The 19,981-nt window shown below is 40.7% G+C and overlaps 2 protein-coding genes across 2 annotated transcripts; one reads left to right on the forward strand and one right to left on the reverse strand.

Annotated features, from left to right (window-relative positions):
• The first annotated feature begins 531 nt into the window (after positions 1–531).
• LOC109461921 (leucine-rich repeat-containing protein 45-like) lies at positions 532–14,991 on the forward strand. The gene is made up of 19 exons (XM_019758405.1): positions 532–624; positions 1,746–1,919; positions 2,474–2,571; positions 2,882–2,943; positions 3,200–3,270; positions 4,355–4,533; positions 5,017–5,145; positions 5,559–5,671; positions 7,056–7,192; positions 7,579–7,714; positions 8,569–8,646; positions 9,696–9,807; positions 10,165–10,235; positions 10,561–10,653; positions 10,762–10,854; positions 11,099–11,164; positions 11,587–11,694; positions 12,435–12,582; positions 14,166–14,991. Exons 2-19 carry the CDS (start codon positions 1,780–1,782, stop codon positions 14,348–14,350), a joined length of 2,019 nt encoding a protein of 672 aa, XP_019613964.1. The 5' UTR covers positions 532–624; positions 1,746–1,779; the 3' UTR covers positions 14,351–14,991.
• A 500-nt stretch (positions 14,992–15,491) lies between these two features.
• On the reverse strand, positions 15,492–19,251 carry LOC109461930 (N-sulphoglucosamine sulphohydrolase-like). Its single transcript, XM_019758414.1, has 6 exons — positions 19,133–19,251; positions 18,436–18,585; positions 17,683–17,799; positions 17,291–17,441; positions 16,669–16,907; positions 15,492–16,375 (listed from the first exon to the last, which is right to left on the reverse strand). Exons 1-6 carry the CDS (start codon positions 19,230–19,232, stop codon positions 15,597–15,599), a joined length of 1,536 nt encoding a protein of 511 aa, XP_019613973.1. The 5' UTR covers positions 19,233–19,251; the 3' UTR covers positions 15,492–15,596.
• Between the last annotated feature and the right edge of the window lie 730 nt (positions 19,252–19,981).

Below are 19,981 nucleotides of genomic sequence, written 5' to 3' on the forward strand. Positions count from 1 at the left end.
GGAAGTGAATTTATAGCACAAGTTGTTGAGCCAGTTGCCCAAGAAATTTCAATTCATTTTGCAATTGAGATTTTGAAAGGAGTTTTTATTGCAACATTAACAATACGACTGAAGCTAGGGTACAGCTTGCTGCACATGAAAATCTCTGGCAGTTGTGCTTCTGGAGGAGTGGATTCTGTTGAACAGTGGCAGACTAAGAGGAACTTGTGATCTATACGCCCGCTAGAGGGCGCAACTGAGTGGTCCACTCTACCAACAAAATTCTATTGCGTTACCCACTTAATCTGCTAGAGGGCGTAGCAGAGCCGTGTCTGTTATTGTAGACTAGTCCAGGTAGATTAGGGGTGTTTTGTTTAATAAACCATATTTAACGCAAAATTTCTTCAATTATCACACATTAAAAGAAAATCAACTTAATGATTCTTTTATAGTAACTAAAATCATTTGCTTTGTATACTTATGCTGGAAAATGAGATATTACTTTTCCTCCCCAAAGCGCGTAGCCTTCCCTATGAAGATAATAGATTGATCCTGAAAGATGGCGGCTGACTCAAACGGTTGAAACAACAACAACATTGAAGCAGACGCAATTATTTCACTTTTCCGGGAAATTTCAGCGCTTTTGTGAGTATTTGTTATACATACAGTTACAATACACAGTAAGACTCGATTCAATACGCGATACTTTAGTTAGTCCTCTTTGAAACTGCACCTTTCTTCAAAAATCACTCTGAAGCGTTATTTAGGAATTATCCGTTTATGGCTTTGGCTTGCTTGGTTATGTCCTTGGTTATGCCATTACCTCCATGGTTATGCTTAAACAGGTCATTTCTTGTCCTCGTGATCATTACTGCTGAAAAAACAACAACAAGCCACTAGATCCCTATATCTTGTGTATTGAAATTAATATGAACTTGTGTTCAACGAATCCTTCGAAACTGTTGATTTTAAAAATCTTGAAAGTAAAGGCATCGGTACACTGACCCCCGTAATTTATATTACAATAACGTTGTTCTTGTAAAGATTATGCATTTGAAGAAGGCAGAACAAAAATTTAACTAAACACGTTGTGGCACAGACATACAGGATCATGTAATTATGAAAGACCATCAATCATTTTGTATAGAAGGATTTACCAGTTACCGAGCAGCAAAACAATGTTAACTGTCCAATTAAGATCCAAAGTCTGTTCCCAAATTATTATCACTGTTGACTTGATCAACACGCAAGGGTTTTAAACATGGTCAGCAAAGTTATTGCTAACATATCAGCAAGTGTGAAAAACATTACATAATCTAAGGAGGGAAAAAGATGGGCAAGACAGTCAAATGAAAATGATTTATTATAGTGAATGAGTGATGGATTGGGGGCCTTTCAAGTTTCACCATTCAAGATGATAACAGATGATACAATAACAAGACAGATTCTTATTACTTAGCCTGGGTGTCATCCTCTGTAGACTCCATGTCCGCAACATTAGGGAGCCTACATAGGATATCGGCACCCAGGCTACTCCCTCTATCTTGCTCTTGAAATAGCCCAGGTCATCCGTGAATAGTTTCACCAGGTTGGTAAGTTACCGAGTAAAGAAACTCTATTTTATACAGCTGACACAGAAATTCACAGCAATGTGAACCAGTCAGAGATGACAGACAGTCACCAAAACGTCGGCTGTGAATAAAACACTTGGTTGTGTGAATAGAATCTCTTTACTCAGTCCACGCCAACTGACTTTTTATTTTCAGATCCTGAACACGGTCCTCAGTGTTCGCGGCCGCGATGGATGAGTTCCGTCGGCTGTACCTGCAGCTCTGTAAGGACCACGACACCGAGCCGCAGGAGTCAGTACTGCAGCAGGTCAAGGAGCTGGGGTCATCCCCGAAACACGGGCCCAGCAGACTGGACCTGTCTACTATCAGGTACGTTTAACCATGGGCCCAGCAGACTGGACCTGTCTACTATCAGGTACGTTTAAACCATGGGCCCAGCATTCTGGACCTGTCTACTACTAGTATCAGGTACATACAGGAGCGCTAACCCTAACCCTGAAACACAGGCCCAGCAGACTGGACCTGTCTACTATCAGGTACATTTAAACCATGGGCCCAGCTGACTGGACCTGTCTACTATCAGGTACGTACAGGAGCGCTAACCCTAACCCTGAAACACAGGCCCAGCAGACTGGACCTGTCTACTATCAGGTACGTTTAAACCATGGGCCCAGCTGACTGGACCTGTCTACTATCAGGTACAACTTACAAGGTTGAAGAGATTCATTTGTCATGTACTATAGTACTAACCTCCAAATTTTTGATGACTATCTCAAGTCTCTGGCCTCGTCTCGTGCTACTCCGTGAACAAAATGGACTGATAGCCATTGAAAATTTGGAGGTTAGTACTCTTACCCTTCAAAAACTTGTCTGCTGAAAAAATTCTCTATTAACTAGATTTTCTGTGCGTTGTGTTTCTGCAGCCTCCACGTGGACACGTGTGCAGTCCTGGGGAAGGCTTTGTCCACTGACAGGTCCTTCTCAGAGATCCGACTTGCTGACTGTATGCTGAATGAAGAAGGTACATGTACAAGCCAGAAGACTACCACATTTAAGAAAAAAAACACCAAGGCCTTCTGAAGAATGTCTTGAACAGTGTTACACCGAAATCTGATTCTGAAGTGTGCATACTCAGGGATTAGAGATGCTTCATTTGTAGATCTCTGCTGTTAAGTACAGTACCTACTTGTTTAATTTGTGTGTTGTTTAAAGGAAAAGTGGGAATGAGCTCTAATAGTTACTGAAAAGAAAACTATATCTTGTAGATGTTCATTCTCAACAGGTACATGTACTAGTACCTTAATTTATAATCTCATGTTTACTTTCCTGAGGTGCCAAACTGCTTCTACATGGTCTATGTTCCAACACGATGGTCAAGAACTTGGACCTCAAAGTAAGTACAGCTTCGTAAACATTTGTCCAGAGTTATGTTGTCACAGTTGCTATTGGATACTGTCTACTCGCTGTATGTAATCTACAATTCAATAGATCATAAGAAACATTTATATAGATTTTATATATTGGAAAAGAGCACAGTCATTGGAAATCATAATTTCTAATGTGGAAATTAGTTTAGAGTTGTGTGTAATGGTTTAAAGGTTATACACAAACATGTTGACATAGTTAATGGTTTGTGTGGTGTTTTCCAGGGGAACAACTTGAGAGGTGTGGGTGCAGAGTCCATCGGAAAACTGTTGAAGTTTAACAAATCCCTGCGCAGGTCAGTGGAACATGGTGGTGGTGACTAGAACAGGATTAATGTTTACAAATTACCCTAAACCAAGTTTTAGTACATACACGTATTTTGTAGAGATCAATCTATGATAAGTAAAAACATTCTTACATGTACATATAAGTCATACAAAGTCCAAATATCACAATAATAGGAGTACATTCAGGTTTTAATCACAGTGCAATATAATGCCGGTAACTTATACCCAAGACAAACTGAAAAAAAATCACAATTTAACATTGCTACTCAACTCAGGTGGACTCAGTATGCACTTAATAACAGTTTTACCGGCCCATGTATACTACCCCTTGGTATGGTAAATATATGTGAAATTTACCCTTTTCTGCTGTTTTTTGTTTCCAGTTTATACCATCCTTGAAACACATAGTATATCCTTGAAACACGTAACACTGTGTAGTCATTTCAGCCCCTGTGAAGTAGCAAAAAGCCCAGGGGAAATTAGGGCACCATAATGTATTGGGTTTTAATTGCTGCTGTCAGTGTGTTTAGTGTTGGGGTTATTGAGGTGCCCTTGTGGATTTGGTTACTGTAATATGTGTGAGAAGTGGAGAAAACTGCCTGAGGGCATCTTGATGATTGTACACTATTGTAGATATGTCAACCACTGAAGTTCTGATCACTTGATAGATAATTACACATGTTAGATTATTAATCGTCAGATGGCAGGTTACAAAGATAGAATAGAAGCTTCCATTAAAAAAAAGAAACTAAAAGCTTTCATGCTATTGTTCATCATACATTTTCATAATCAGTTTGTTACATTTTCTATTGAAAAGAAAAAAGAGAAATGTACCATAGCATGGTAATGTGCAGCTATCTAACAGTGAAATTTTAATATGTCTTGAATGCATGTAAGAGTACATTGCTGTATTATGCTACATTAATTTTGTACTTAAGAAATACTGACTGAATCTCTTATTAAAACCCCATTTTTGAAAATGTTTAACATTTACCCAACCATGTTTCTGTGTCAGTGTGGGGTTTCATTTCATACTCTGAAAGTGTATACTCTGAGGGATTTCTGAAAGGTTTAATTGTACTTTTTTACCAGTGTGTGTCTGGAGTGGAACTCCCTGGGCATGTTTGCCAGTTCCTTCACCATCCTGTGTGAGGGCCTGGGAGCCAACCATACCCTGACAGTGCTGGACCTCAGGAACAACCAGATCACTCACGACGAGGCTGCAGAGATCGCCGCTGCACTCAGGAAAAACGAAACTCTCAGGACACTGGGTAGGTGGTAGACTTACTTAGTTTGGTATCCATACATATTATAGCTGCAAATAGGAGAGGATGAAAGAGACTCGGCAGCTGTAGTACTGGTTTGGACCTCAGGCTATGGTAGACTGTCTCTAGATGGTTCCTTGTCCAAACATAGTTTTTTTACCTGTTTTTTTTTTTTGCTACACTTCCTCTTCTTCTTCTTTTGCAAACCAAGAAGGTCAAAGAACAGGAACCATGGTAACTAGTGTTGGGTTACATAATGTTGCAATTTTATAGCAGGAGGGATTTAGACTCCTGTCTGACCATTCATGTGAATGTGTTTGGGTTAGAATTAACAGAGCAGACCATATGCGAAGGTAAACATTATGCATTTGCTTTGCAAATGTTACCTTTCTAGTTTCTTTTCTGTTCATGAACTGGATAGGTAAGAAAAGTATAGTCACCTGCGCTGTCAGGTTTGTGTTGAGACCAGTGTTTTTTTGTGTTCCTCAGACCTCAGGTGGAACAATGTGGGGATTGTAGGAGGCAGGGAACTCCTGTCTTCCCTCCAGCAGAACAGAACCCTGACTAAGATGGAGCTCAGTGGCAACAACGTGCCTGCAGACACCATCAAGGCTATAGGTAAAATCTCAGATTGTCAATGTCATACTGTCTTCTGTTTAAATTCTTGTTCTTCAATCAGTGGCAATATCATGATTTCTATTTACATTGAATTTGATTCTTGTGATTCTTGTGTATTATTGTATGCTTGTTTTGTTGTTGTTGTTATTTTGGTCTGTCAAGGATTCTTAAGAAACCAGCTTCTCCATACCATTGATGGAATGATTTTTCTGTTGTTCCATTACATCCACAGTATTCACCACAGTGAGTGGTTGTAAAATATATACAGCTCAAACTAGCCAGTGGCTACTACAAGGGACTAGTCCTGCTGACAAGACAATAGAGGACATGACAATACCTAAAACAGCTCAACTAATAATGTTAGTTTAGCATTATGTATTTTTACAATATCTGTCTATTGTTCCATGCTTCAGAACAAGCCCTGTCCACCAACGCTGACCGTATCCTGCTGACCAGTGAGTACCAGGACAGGACTCGGATGCTGACCAACGAGATTGACAGCATCAGGAAGGACAGATCCATGCAGGTTGGTGGGGTAGCTGACAGAAGTCTGTTCCTACACTACCTGGTTCTGCAGTGATGAGGGAAGGAGAAGACCTGTCAAGTTGGCTCCTGTAAAATATTTCTGCAGCATAGATATTCATCCATCCATCTCCTATTTGTGACAAGTGCATCATTCCAAAGGAAAGAAAATTGAAATAAAATGCAATTACATTTGTATGTGATGTTATATAATAAAAGTTTTGTTTTCTGAACAAGAAAACCCTGATAAACACAATACATGCAGTTGTGATGATGCAGTTGTGTCTTGTCCCACTGTATACTTCATACTGGTGACAAGTGCATTCTTCCAAAGGAAAAAAATTAAAGGCAATTGTATCAACCTTTCTTTCTTAATATATTAAAATTGCAACGGCAATACACTGTGGAACATGAGGCAGCAAACTCAAACTTTACAAATTTCCAAAAGATTGTATTTTGCAGGAGAAAAGCCTGATATAACACACTGCCTCCCAATTGTGACTTGTTCCCTTAGTTGTTAGCATCAGGGGATTAAAGCTGTCTCTTCAGTATTAATGCCCATCTACCATGATTTACGTGTACGATCAGTCCCTACAGACTGGGAGTGTCTGACTCAGTCAGAGGGCCCATCTGTAAACCACAGCCACATAAATCATTCATTACCACTGCTAGCCCGTAAGCCACCTGGGGATGCCTCCAGGTGTGAGCTACTTTTTATAGCCTGGCTCCCAAGAGGCCTGTTAGTCTTCACCTTGTGGTTGTCAGCCACTCAGTGTTTGCCATTTGTGCCTTGCCTATGTTGATTTTCTTCTTTTTATGGCAATTGGGTACTAGTAGAACTAGAAGCTTAGAATAAACCAGGGAGGCATGACTGCTAAACCTGTGAGTTTAACTGGTTTTGATAGTAGCTTATTGTATTGCGAGGGGCCAGAGAAAGGGTTGTTGAAAACAGAAGCACATCCTACAGTTGAGAGATTGTAAGGAAATTACTGCAATCAGAGATGAGCATGAAGGAACCTGGTGTTGACCCAGCATCTTGGTCCACATTCTTCTGGTATGTGATGAGACGAAGATATCTTTTAAAACAGGTAAGAAGTGATAGATACTGTGGTGAAAGTGATCTCATTTCAGAGTAGTTCTACTGGTTGTGATGCTATGTACAGTATGTACAGTATTTATAACCGTACTGGGAAAATTCCCTAGCTACACATTGATACAGACAAATCTTGTATCCATCTATTTCTAGCTTATGTCTCCTTTCCAGTGGTAGCTACCTAAGTCCCAAAACAAGGGAAGGACCATGAAGAAGTGGACATAAGCTGGAAATCCCTCGCTAGATACAGACTGGATGTCTAAACCTGACAGTATCTGACACCTGTCTTCTGTAGGTCAGTGATCTGTTGGACAGGATTGACCAGCAGAATGAGAACATGTCCAAGACACAGCGGTCGTCTGCACACAAGATCGGTCGGCTGCAAGAAGCCTTGGAGGAGAGGAAATCATCCTTCAATTCCCTGGCTGCCAAGTCAGTTTTTTTTTTTTTTGTTAAATGATTGATCGATCAATGCTGTATGTGTATGGGCTCGTATGGTACATTTTTTCAGCATTTTTAATGTACAATTTTCTTAGAATAGAAATGTTTGTGATGTGATTTTAAGCACATAGTAAATGTATCAATGGCTGCATATGTCACAATCATTAGAAACATTTTTGTGTACTTTTCATGAAGATACAAACTGTAGATTTTACCTATCATATTCTGCATTTCCCTTCTTATGCTGTCCTCAGGTTTGCCAGTCATTTATGTGCCAACATTATATTTAGATATTATCAGCATATTTTCAGTCATATTTTTAACTTTTCATTTGACATATCTTCCACCAATGAGAAGACCACTGTTTCTTTCAACAGATTGAAAATGACGGAAGCAGCCCTGGCATTGGCCGAGCAGAAGTCACATGACCTGGGGGAGCTGCTGACCAAGTCCCGCCAGGAGAACAACCAGTCCCAGGTGCACCACCAGGCCGAGCTCATGAAGGAGAAAGAGGTGAGAACAAAAGGAAAAAGGTTAAACAAGACTGACAATGAAAACGTACATTGCCACGGCGACGGTGGTTGCTGTTAGTTAGGGTTATTGTTAGCATGGCACTGCCATGATTTCATGATTTTGAGGAAGACTTGGTGTCTGTTAAGTCTAGACAGATACAGTGCACTCCTCCCCTGAGTGTATAGTGAACAAGCCCCGGGGTCACAGAAAGTAGGGCCATCCAGGGAAGAGGTCTTCCCAAGGGTTTCCAGGAATGTGGGCATAGATGTGGGTCAGAAACATGCCTGTGGACATTCCATTCCTGTGGACAAAATGCCTGTACCATTCCTAGAATTCTTGCAAACTGCACACAATACACAGTACCATTAGGCTCCTCCCTGAGACGTCGCCAAAAATGACAACAACCCAACTTTGCTAGGGAAAAGAAATGGAAAAGCTGAGCATTGAGAAAGTCACAGGTCTAACACCAAGCTGGACTCATTAAGTCATAGTATTTACTAGGGAAAATTAAGTCATACTAAGTATTTATTAGAGAAAGTCCTGAATACAGATTTTCATGCTTTAAATAAATTTGCAAGCCCAAAGTGCTGCATGGTACCATAAACAGGATTATTAATGCTTGTGTCAATGGGATAAATTATATTTATTTAAGGGACCACCACAGTGGCCAGATTTGACTGTAGTATTGTAAATGGAGACTCGGTATTGATTGATCTTTTTTAAGAAGCAAATTATAAATTTACTAGATTTTGTGTCCTGCCTGTAAGTTTAAGTCACCTTCAAGCCTTACCTGTGATAGATGAGCTGTGTTGAGATTGCTGAAGTGAACTTGAATGGTTCTCCTGTCTGTTAAGGACCGTAACGCGGCAGAGGCCAAGATGAGGAAGGACCTGGGAGGGGTGCACGACAGGAACCTACAGCTGGAGTCTAAGGTCAGTGTCGTGTGGTGTAGTGGTACATCACTGGACTATGAAACGGGGAGACCCGGGTTCGATTCCGGGTCGTACCCGAACAAGTCCGAACATGCGCCGCGACGTTGTACCCTTGGGAAAGGTACTTTACACGACTTTCCTCACTTCACTCAGGTGAAAATGAGTACCTAGCTTCGGTTACGGGCGTCTTATCGGATGGGACGTTAAATGGAGGTCCCGTGTTTGAGGAGAGACACACCTCAAGCACGTTAAAAGAACCCACGTGAACGGAAGTGGAACAAACCATTATGGTCTAAAATGGGGTAGGGAATTTTCCTGACCAGCCTCGTAACCCCTGCTTCTCCTATTGGGTCAGTTAGTCCTCACTACTTGTGAGGATGTTTCTGACTCAGGGAGAAGAGTTGCTGTTACAGATGCAGGCTAGCTCTATGCCTAGAAGTGGCCAATGGCCTTGCATTGAGCGACACCGTTAAAAAAAAAAGTAGTCACCATTTCATCAATTCTGTGATCATACCACTTATAGGTTATATAGCTGTTGTTATGAATGTAACATCATCATAGAAAAAACGTGGTCAGTCTAGTTGTATACAGCACATGTAGGTACTGGAAATGTAACAAGTAGAAATGTTTCATCCACTACTCCACTGCTGAAGAAAAACATGAGAAATGAGAAAATTTCTTGTATGGTGAAGTGTAGTTATTCAAAATCTCAAAGCCTTGGAGAGGATCAGTTATCTATTGAGGTACATGTACTAGTATCTATCACCAAATGAGGCTTAGTTAGAAACTTTGTCTATTAATCATTACTTGGAGTAGTCATTTGGAATAGACTATGAAAATCAACGTCGTCTACACTTTTCAAGAAGAGAAAAGAAGCATGTCAATTGTAAAATTATTTTGTATTGATAAAATATTGCATAGTTTTCCTATTATTACTCTCTTCTAACTAATGTACTGCATTTAGCCCCATTGGGGTACGAATATGCAATAAATTCATTGTTATAATTAAGAAATGACATGATGAACTCTTGATGCTGTTTGATTGACAGGTGGATGAGTTGGAGAGGAGGAACAGGGCCTTACAGGACCAGGTGTTTGAGCTGAAGGAAACTGTCGCACATCTCAACGCACAAATCAAGGTTACAAACACACAATCTGATGGTAGGTTTGCTTTTGACCACATTTAATTTCACTAACAACATCATATGGAGGCTGTAAAATAAGATACAGTCAAACCTGAAAATTATAGTGACCACATTCATGTAAGGTCACTTAAATGATTTTTTTCCATTGGCACAAATATCCTGTCTACAGTGACCACCTGTCCATATAGACCTGATTTTATTGGTCCCCTAAGTGGTATTCTCATGACTGTTTCTAATTATGCATGTTCTTGGCATTATGTTCTTGTACTTGAGGGGAGAAATCAGCCTCAATAATAAGTGCCACTGGACGTTTTACCAGACTGTATAAGTCTTGAACTGAATCACTCCCTTTATCTGTTCCAAAAACTCACAGAGAGACAACAGAGAGAACAGCAGAAACACAAGGATGCCATGAAGGATGCAGAACATCTCAGACAACAGGAGGTGGGCCACATTTAATATAATTGCAAACATTTTGCCAACATTCACTTCAAACTGTCTTTTAGAAATGATTGAAGTATGTTTATTAGAATGAGGAAGAAAGAGAAACAGAACAATTGACTGAAAAACTTATGATCCAAGCTTGACTTTGAGGCACAGATTTATGCCAAACAGGACAAAGATGACAGCGTACTACCGGTAGTATTTTTCATCTTATCCTTTAGAACTTGCTGCGGTACCTGCCTCTGTCTTAAACAGCATCTCTTAATTTTACGCCTTGTTTGCTCATAAAGAAAATTCTTGAGATACTTTCCGTTCTGTACACCAGGTGAGCAGAGTGCGACTGGAGGCAGAGGAGACAGAGAGGGTTCTGAAGGATCGCATACAGAAGATGGAGATGCACAGAATGGAGCTAGAGGAGGTCAGGGTTGTTTACTTCTCAAATTTGTAGCCCTGAACCTTTCTTGTGTCTTTTGGGTGAAAAAAAGTTGTTACTTGACTGCAAATTGCTTTTTTGTTGGTCTTACAGGAGATAAGTCGTCACAAGTCTTCGTTGGTGTCAGAGAAGTCAAAGTATGAGGAGCAGATGCAACAGGCCAAAACCAGAATCAAGCATGACCAGGTATTTGCATCAGATAGACTTGAGTTGTTCTGTGAATCTTGCTGCAGTGGTGGAGAAATGCTGGCCTCCTTTTCACACAATTAGAGTGGGATATGTTGAAGTAGGAGTATATTATGCATTTGTAATACTTTCTATGGACATCTTGTATTCAAATCATTGCAGGTAGAGATCAAGTTAAATTTGTAAAAAAATCTTCCTTCTGCTAGTGTAAGGTTGTAAAATATGTCTGAATTTTCATCTTTAGCAACAGCGAGTGACCCAGCTGGAAGAGAGACTGCGCATGGAACAGATGTCTAAGGAGGAGTTACAGGTATTACATCTTATGTTATCTGAAGAAACCTTTTTTTGAAATCATGTTGCGGACTTACAGAGCCTGAAAAGTTTTACAGACTCTGAGAGCGGTTCATTCTCAAAACATATGGTGTGATGGACAAAGACCGGCATGGAAAGAGATGGCGTTAAACTAAGCTTTGTTTACCAGAAAAATTTGGCCCTCAAAATGCAGGGGAAAAAAACGCCTCAGAGGGCCATGATTTCAAACTTTACATGGGGGAGTATGCCCTCAAAGCCTTCCCCACAGGATTGTTGTGCCTTTGATGCTTCAAGAAAATGTTATGTCAAAAAAGTTTGATCGTTGAGATGACAGAAAAAGATTTCATGCTGGCTATAGAACATTGTGGCACATAATCCTCGGCAGAGTGCAGGTTAAAGTGAAGTTCTCCCCGTCCCCAGAACCACAGTGATCACCAGTCAGCACAGGTCACAGAGCTGCAGACCAAACACACAGGAGCCGTCATGGAGATCGAGGGGCTCAAGAGGAAGATAGAGGAGATCAACCAGGTGGGTAGAATTTTGTGTCCAAATGGCTACCCTTAGTAGGTAGAACAACTACTTGTCTTCCTAAAATAATGATGGCCAAGAATGTTAGCCAGCTTAAGCCTAATTTGATTAGTGTCAAAAAGTCAACTTGTTAATCATAAATTGAAGTTACTTCTGATGGGGTCAAAACATTCACTACAGTAGATGGAAAGAAATCTCAAAGAATATGTTGAGAACACTTGGCAATTTTTCTTTGTATGACCTTCATTTTCAAAGGGTCCTCAGTTATTCTAAGTATGTGCATGTCACTGAAAGTTGCAATGTCACAAATATGCTGCAGCTGTAGATTTGCATTTGTGTATATAGACAGATACTATTTATCAAGTTGAATTTATACTCTTATGAAACAAGATGTTTTGGCAGCACTTTAGTATGGGATATAGTATTCTAAATAAGTACGTCGGCAGAACGTACTGCACCTGCGCGAAACCCGTAATGTATTGTGCATAGCATTTCGGCAGAATGTCTCATTTAAGGTTGTATTCGCTCATATAAGGTTAGCACTTCGACAGTAGTTTTGAAATGTTATGTCGGAAAGAATATCCTCTGCAACAGGCAAAATTCTGATGCAACGTTGACCAAAAACCCAACAAGAAACGCGAAAATACGGGGTTCTGCGCAGGCGCAGTACGTTCTGCTGACGTGCTTTCTGAATACACATTGTCTGCATAAAGCAACTCACCTCTCCATGTGTTTGTCAGGAGCTAGCTGGGAAGAATGCGGAAAAGATGACTGCAGTGGAGAAGGTTCGATTGGAGCTGAATCAGCAGGCGTCCAAACTAGAGGCTGAAAAACTCACCAACACTGAGCTGAACGAGAGGCTGGAGAAAGTAGAAAAACAGCTCAGAGGTCAGACTTCCACTCATTAGGAAAAACTTCTGATTGATAAACATATAACACTGGCACTCATTTCTAGTCATCTTAGATTTCTGGTAAAAAATGACCACAGTGCATGTAACTTACATGGCATTTATGAACATTAGCATACAAAGTTACTTGAGAGGGCTCTTGCTTTGTCCTGCTGGCATTTTTTACGCAATTTTTGTCAATAATTTCATGTCTTAATTAGGTTATACTAGACCCCGACTATTTTTTCCCTGCAGTGGCATACTTCCGCAATCACGCTGCGGTGTGATGGGTTTCACGAGGAACACTCCCAAATCGTACCTATACAGAGTGCTATATAGATGGTACTGAATGTGCAAAACAACAATTGTTGGGCTACGCAGGACTTAAGAGGTGTTGCTCCAAGTAGAGAGTGTAGAAGATGACAACAAAATGAAGTTATTCCAGGAAAAACTTTATTAAGGTCATTTTTATGTGTTTCATGACTTAAGCTTCAATGTTATCAAAGAAAGTACAAGATAGGATACATGTTCAAACAAGAAACATGTACAAAATGTACTTTGGATGACTACTGCTTCCATTGTAGTAGTAAGAGCAGTTGAAGTTTCAGCCCAGTGTACTAGTACTTGTGTCCTTGGCAGTCAGTCTGAAGTTCAAGTCCAGGTGTGTAACCTGCAGCCCCCCTTGGGTCCTAGTTAGCATCTCCAGACACGTCCTCCAAATCTTCCTCAGTATGATAAACGACACGGTTAACTCTGGGAGTCCTCCACGGCTCTGCCTGTCTCTTGTTCTGTAATGATGAATGAACTTGAACACACAATTGGCCAGGAGCCATCACATGAGCAATGGGAGTTGAATACAAAGCCACACATGGCCCATTTAGTTAAAGTTGAAGGATGTACTTGTTCACGGAGAATGGCTTGCATTCTCTTGCTCTTTATAAGAAATCATTGGGGTTCTAGCCCAGTATCTAGTGATGCTGAAGGAGAGTGATGGATGTCACTCTAAATGTCTGGAAGTTATCTTCTTACTACTAGTATATCCACACTACCAAAAATGCTTTTTCTTGTTTTTCTTTCTTCTTTCTTGTACAAAGAAAATGTATCTTATAGCAAGAAATTTTTCTTTGAACAAGAAAGTTAAGAATCCCCGTAGTAAGAAAATTCAAGAAACACGTTTCTTGAGTTTCTTGCTGTAACAAGAAAACGATTCTGTCCACAAGAAAATATCTCTTGAACTAAGAGCTAACTGTTCTTGATGCAAGAAAACCATTCTGTACACAAGAAAAGGTTTCTTGTAGCAGAAAAAAAATACTGTAAACTTTCTTAAAAATTGAAAAAACTAAGATGTTAAGAATATGCTGTATACAAAATGAACCAGAACTATACATTTAACATCTTTACATACGTAAACCTATGAAAATATTTGGGTGCACAGTTACTGTAGACAATGTACTGTATCTGTATCTATATAACCACCCTTCAGCCTAACACACCAGCATTGCTGCACCAAGTATTTCGAGCCCTGGTATTGTTTACCTGGATGTCTAACCCTCAATGACGTACCCACTCCGTGTTCCCCTCCAGACCAGAACCACCGTCACCGTGAGGAGAGGCGAGACCTGGAGACGGAGGTGACCTCGCTGAGGGAGCAGGTACGCATGAAGGATGCTGAGATCAACAGGATCAGGGACGACGAGGCACAGAGGGCCAGGATGTTACAGTCCGCCATCAATAACTATGTGGGCGGGGCTACAGGGGGAAGGAGCTGATACACAACAAACAACTGATCTGGAAGGGGAGGTTGGGTCACACTAATTCAATTTCTTTGTTCTCGGATGTAAAGAAATGATGCTAGATTGGGGTATTCCCCGTAGCATAAAAACATAGTCTGAGAGGAAAGTCTGTACCTTGGCGCACAAAATTTCAGGGAGTGAGTTAGGTGCAAGTTTTCTTCCCAGTCTTCTGTTGTCATATTGCCTTTTGCTAAAATTTTACATTTAAAAGATCCTAGAATCAAGAAGTTGAATTGCTTTGGCCATAGATGCACTCAGAAGTGCAGAGCATTGCCTTCATCTTAAAAGGATATTTTTCTTCACTCAAAAATGTGTTTTAAAAAGACCTGGATATCAAAAGCAATACTAAGAATATTTTTTGTCAGTCAGAAATGTATTATAGTTTTTTTTTTTACATCCTGAAAATTATTTTGCAGGCTATGTGTGTGCAACTGCCAATCACACTGTTATGCACTCTGTGTGTGTCATAAAATCTTCCACAGTCTACTCCACTTGAAAATGGCATTACTGCTTTTCAATACAAGCAGATTGCATTAAACTGTCTTCCATTTATTGCTTAAAGGTTTTTTTTCCAAATAAGAAAATAAAACATTCCGACCAGAAATGTAACAAATACATGTAGCAGAACCATCCATACAAATTTATTATATTTTTCCGTCATATCAATGTTGTTTTTTTAATTTACATTGTATGTAAAACCATTTGTTCCATAGACTTGCTTGAAGAGACCTTGTATATATGTTAGTTGTTATGTTTGAAGAAAGAGAAAACAAATGTGTCATATTAAACTACTTTACATGATGTGCTTGAAGAGTTTGGTGAGATTTTCTGCAAAAAGCTAAAAATGAGGACTTTTCACATTTTGCCTAACACCAAGTCAGATGTATGAACATGGAGAGTCTTGGAATGCCACAGAATGGCTTCACCACTGATCAAGAGTAATGACTTTTCAACAGAGCCTATCAGTGACATTCTAGTCACTGATCATCTTTTCCCTGTCATCCTGACAGACGTTCTGTTAACTGTTTGTGGACCTAACTGTAAGCAACTAGACCAGCTATGCTCCTATCCTGCAGGGTTTGTCATATATAATGTGTGCAAAATATATATTACTGTTCCCTGGATAGATAGCAAAACTAAAGTTAAATAGAAACCCTTATAAAATACTGCACTGCATAGAAACGAATCATAATTTCGATAACCCCACGATGTGACAACTCCCTCATGTTCCATTGTCCATACTCATACAGACAGGGTTGTCCTTGTACGGACCTTCATCCTCCAACACTCCCCAGGGAGCACAGACCCAGGGGTCGTAGGTTATCCTCTGCCATGCCTGCAGCTGGCTGCGTAGCTCCTGCAGCACGTCACGGTAATCACTGTTTCCCGCCAGGTTCACAGTCTCCTGCGGGTCAGTCCTCAGGTTGTACAGCTCCCACTGCGGGCGGTAGTAGTAGTTCTTGAGTGTTTTGAACCAGTGCAGGGGCTGCCCCTCACGAGTCCTGTTTAAAAGGTCTTGGAAACTTGGGGAGAGGAAAAAGTCTTGGTCGATGGGGAACGGCATGGCGTAGTTGAGGTTGTGGATGAGGTGGTAGTCTCCCGTCCTTATAACCCTCATGGGGTAGAACATGGTGACCTCGTGAAGATCATGGCTGGCGTAGACCGTGTTCCACGACTGTTCTTCCTTCAGCGCCGGCAGGAGAGACTTCCCCGTCAGCTTCACCACCTTGTTCTTACCGAATATCTCGTACTCGGGATAATCCAGCCCGTACCAGTCCAGTACCGTGGGCACCACGTCCAGCAGGCTGGCGAAGCTGTCGGTGGTCTGGCCCCAGCGGGAGGTGTGGAGGGGGGAGGACAGGAGAAGGGGTTCAGCCATGCCGGAGGTGTAGAGGTTGGTGCGCCCGTTGGGGAAGGGGATACCGTTGTCAGAGCTGTACAGAATCAGGGTGTCCTTGTCGTGGCCTGCAGCCTGGAGTTCCTGTAGGATCAGGCCTATGCCTGAGAGAATAAAAGAGAAGCAGTGTTTATAACTGTCCCCAACTGCAGCAAATTTAGAACTAAAGGAATACCTCCGCTTACTGCTTGTCCATTAAGATTATATTCAAAATGCTGCAATTAGCATGTACAAAAGGGACAATAATCTGCACTCTTTGGAGACTTTCCAACAAAAATGTGCCATGCTTCCTTGACACTGGCTCAGTTAGGAATGTTTGAGACATTCTGCTGTTTTGTACAGTAAAGTTCATGCATTAACCTATGGTATTTGACAGCAAAACTGAATGCCAGCCCACCTTGGTCCATCCTACTGATGGTTGTATACTGAGCTGCCAGGTCACTTCTTGCCGCTGGAGTGTCCTGTACAAATGGTGGAACTATGACTTCCTCTGGAGAGTAGTGCACGGGTGTCCAGTCAGGAATGAGCCCCATGCCCGGCTCTCCATTACCAAACTTCTCACAGAAGTTCCCAAACTGTGGGTTGGTGTGACCACAGCGATGGGGGTCGTGGAAGCCAATGTACAGGAAGAAAGGTCTGGAATGAAAATGTATTTTACAGATTAAAGAAAATTACTGCTTCAACTTTATGTTACTCAATGAAGAATGAATCACAGAATAGTGTACCGATTGGGTGCCTGAGTACCTAAAAGTAGTTTGGCTCATTTTTCCAACACAACTCTACAAAACTGAAGTTATACTTTCATATGAGGCTAACAGACATTTGCTGTGAAGCTGTAGAGCTGTGTCACTAAAATATGTCCCATAAAGGCAATGAACATCTCCAATTTCATTCTTCAAAGTAAGAGACACTAAAATAAAGCTGTTGAAATGTACATGTATAGCCTGAATGTGTGTCCATGTAAGACACTTGTTTTAAGACAAACAATAATTGTAGGAAAGTGACTTCAGTCCCCTCACCTGTCATCCTTCTGCTGCAGGAACTCCCTGACCAGGTGTTTGATGAGGGTGATGTTTCTGCCCACCTGCATGATGTGGTTGTTCTCCTCAGTCTCAGCAAACTCAAAAGGGTACACCGACTCAGGGCCAACATGCTTCTTACCTATAATTCCTGGGGAGAGGAAAGAAGAAAATATCACAGTTATCTTGCTACAAATGTAGGCATCTCTTGGTTACTGTAGTTTAGAACATTAAATTGAGATAATGTTTCCTAAGTGCAAGTTACTAGTATCAAATTGTTAGAAAGACAAGGTTTTGCCTTGCTACAATTTGTAATTCAAGCTAAAATCCAGCAAACAGATCTTGAGTTATGGGAAACCTAGTCCTGAAGAGTATATGCATACTAGTAATACCTGTTCTAATTCCTGATTGGTTGAGCAGGAGAGGTAAGCTTCTGACGTTGTCAAAAGAGTTGAAGTGATGGTAGCCCTGGTGCAAACCATACATGCCATTCTGATGCTGGGGAAGACCTGGAAACAGCATACATAGAACATTAAGACAAATCAAGAAGTCAGAAGTATCCAGGAACTTTGGAACTTTTAATGACAGTAGACTGATGTAACGTCTGTGTTGCAAAATATCTTTTGCTATCGTCACAGTTGTTGCAAATGGTTATGCAGAATGTATGAGTGCAATACTACTCTAGTTCACTTTCACACCTATCCCATTCTTGTATTTTTCAACAGACTGCCTAATTCTAGTAAGATTTGTGTTGTGTTGTTATCTTGTTTTAAATCCAATTCCTTTTTTCCCCTCTATTATTCATATTTTGTCTGTGTTTGAGGAGAGATTCACATAAGCAGATGCAGATGTTGCTTCCTCTCCATTTCTCTGACTAAAATAAATACTACATGTAGTAGGCGTGTACCACTGCTAACTCAAACATTAGCCTCCATCAGGCCTTTCTATGGGAATACAGATTGTAGAATTCGGCAAAAAGGAGAGTAAAATTGGCCAGGGAAGTCAGGCCGTGGAAGGTTGTTTCTTTCCCTCTGAAGTGGTCAGTCAACCCCCAAGGCGGCCAAACTTCCCTGACAACTATTCTCCTATATATAGCCAGTGTAGTTAGTCTGGTATAGACTACTCAAACGTGGCGCTGCCCTGACCTGTGAGGATGGCTGAGCGGCTGGGAGAACAGCTGCTGACTGAGGTGAAGGCTTGTCTGAAGGTCAGACTGCGGCTGCCCAGGCTGTTCAGGTGAGGGGTCTTACACACCGTGTTGTTGTACACCTGCGTCTCAAACCCTGCATCATCACCTGTTAGAAAATATCACAGACATCAAGGCATGGACACCTGGTAGAAATTATGATACATTATAATGTTGTAATAATATAGTCAGTATATCATAATGTACTATTATAATCATAATTACAACATTTAAAAAATCTTGGCCAGTCTCAACATCAAATCTATTTTCTTCTTCGTTTTTTTCAACGAGAAAAGTTATATGTTAAGTCAAGCTTCTGGTTGCTGAATTTCTGTCCTAATAAGCTAGTAAATATTATTTCTCGGTGGTGTACTGTACTCATAATTTGTTATAACGTTATTCTAATGTTCATATAAAGCCAAGTAAAGGAAAAGACTAATAAATTTGTCTGTCAACATACAGCACAAACATAGATACATTTGCACTTCGCTCACACAATAAAATCCATGTAACTAGAGGTTCTATTAAAGTTTACACCTGTATGTTTACAGTTGATGAGAGTAAACCCCCTCCATCCCCGGTTTTCACAGGATTCTGCTAACATTGTATCGAAAACCTGTCTACTCCGGGAATAACGACCTAAAGTAAACCCTCACCTATAATGACAAGGACATTTCTGTTCCCTGGGGCGCTCCCAGCACGACTGGCAAGACAAGAACACAACAGGAAGACAAAAAATCTCGTGATGTCCGCCATCTTTGTCCTGACCTTTCACCCCGATGTTGTGTTGCAGGGACAGTGCAGAAACAATTTTGCGGAGTGTAGTGCTTGGATGGCCAAAGGCTGCATATGGATTATAATGGGACGAATTTATAATTTAAGCAGAAAAAAAACAAGAAAATTCAATGTCTACACATTAGAAAATGAATGAGACGAAATCAATCGTGGAAAATTACATAAATACACACCCTACCCTGACTTTAATGGTTTGTCCCTTAGATGAAGTGATGAAATGGCGATGATGGACGATGAATGTTCATCTATAAGTACTGTATAAACACTTTCATTGCTGTCACCAATTACCAGAAATTCTTAAGGAAAGCCTACCATACCACGAAAAGGCGGCAAGCTCCTCTTTACTTAGGTTTTGATTTAATTAAACTAAATTGTTGGACTGTCCAAACTTTTAGCCGATCAGGATCCTCTCAAGGTCAGCTACAATAAGCGTTCGTGAGAATCGCCCACATCCTCCGTCGTGACAAATTAACGCCCTTTCTCACAAACCGGTATTATTGATGGAGGCGCCAAATGCATGGTCATGGTCCAGGGTAGGGGTTGCTTACATGCGTATTTTTGTATGTCCGTCAATCGGTGGTAAAATAAGCAAAAGCGAATACCGTTATTCTGTGGTACAAAGAAGAGAAAATAAATAAAAACAGAAAATAACCCAAATAGGGAAATTAAAGAAGGAATGAAAGAAATTAAAGAAAGAAGTTGCTTTTTCA

Source organism: Branchiostoma belcheri, unplaced genomic scaffold, assembly GCF_001625305.1.
Source record: "Branchiostoma belcheri isolate BF01 breed outbred unplaced genomic scaffold, Haploidv18h27 scaffold112, whole genome shotgun sequence".
In the NCBI taxonomy this organism is placed as follows: Eukaryota; Metazoa; Chordata; class Leptocardii; order Amphioxiformes; family Branchiostomatidae; genus Branchiostoma; species Branchiostoma belcheri.

What these genes read in the sequence shown, in the direction of transcription:
- LOC109461930 (XM_019758414.1), bottom strand. Translation starts at nt 19,232, where the DNA reads ATGGCGGACATCACGAGATTTTTTGTCTTCCTGTTGTGTTCTTGTCTT. An exon ending in AAATGTCCTTGTCATTATAG is followed by an intron (nt 18,586 to 19,132) that starts GTGAGGGTTTAC and finishes ATTTTCTAACAG; the next exon opens with GTGATGATGCAGGGTTTGAG. An exon ending in CTGCAGCAGAAGGATGACAG is followed by an intron (nt 16,908 to 17,290) that starts GTGAGGGGACTG and finishes TTTTCATTCCAG; the next exon opens with ACCTTTCTTCCTGTACATTG.
- LOC109461921 (XM_019758405.1), top strand. Translation starts at nt 1,780, where the DNA reads ATGGATGAGTTCCGTCGGCTGTACCTGCAGCTCTGTAAGGACCACGAC. An exon ending in TTTAACAAATCCCTGCGCAG is followed by an intron (nt 3,271 to 4,354) that starts GTCAGTGGAACA and finishes CTTTTTTACCAG; the next exon opens with TGTGTGTCTGGAGTGGAACT. An exon ending in TACAAACACACAATCTGATG is followed by an intron (nt 9,808 to 10,164) that starts GTAGGTTTGCTT and finishes AAAAACTCACAG; the next exon opens with AGAGACAACAGAGAGAACAG.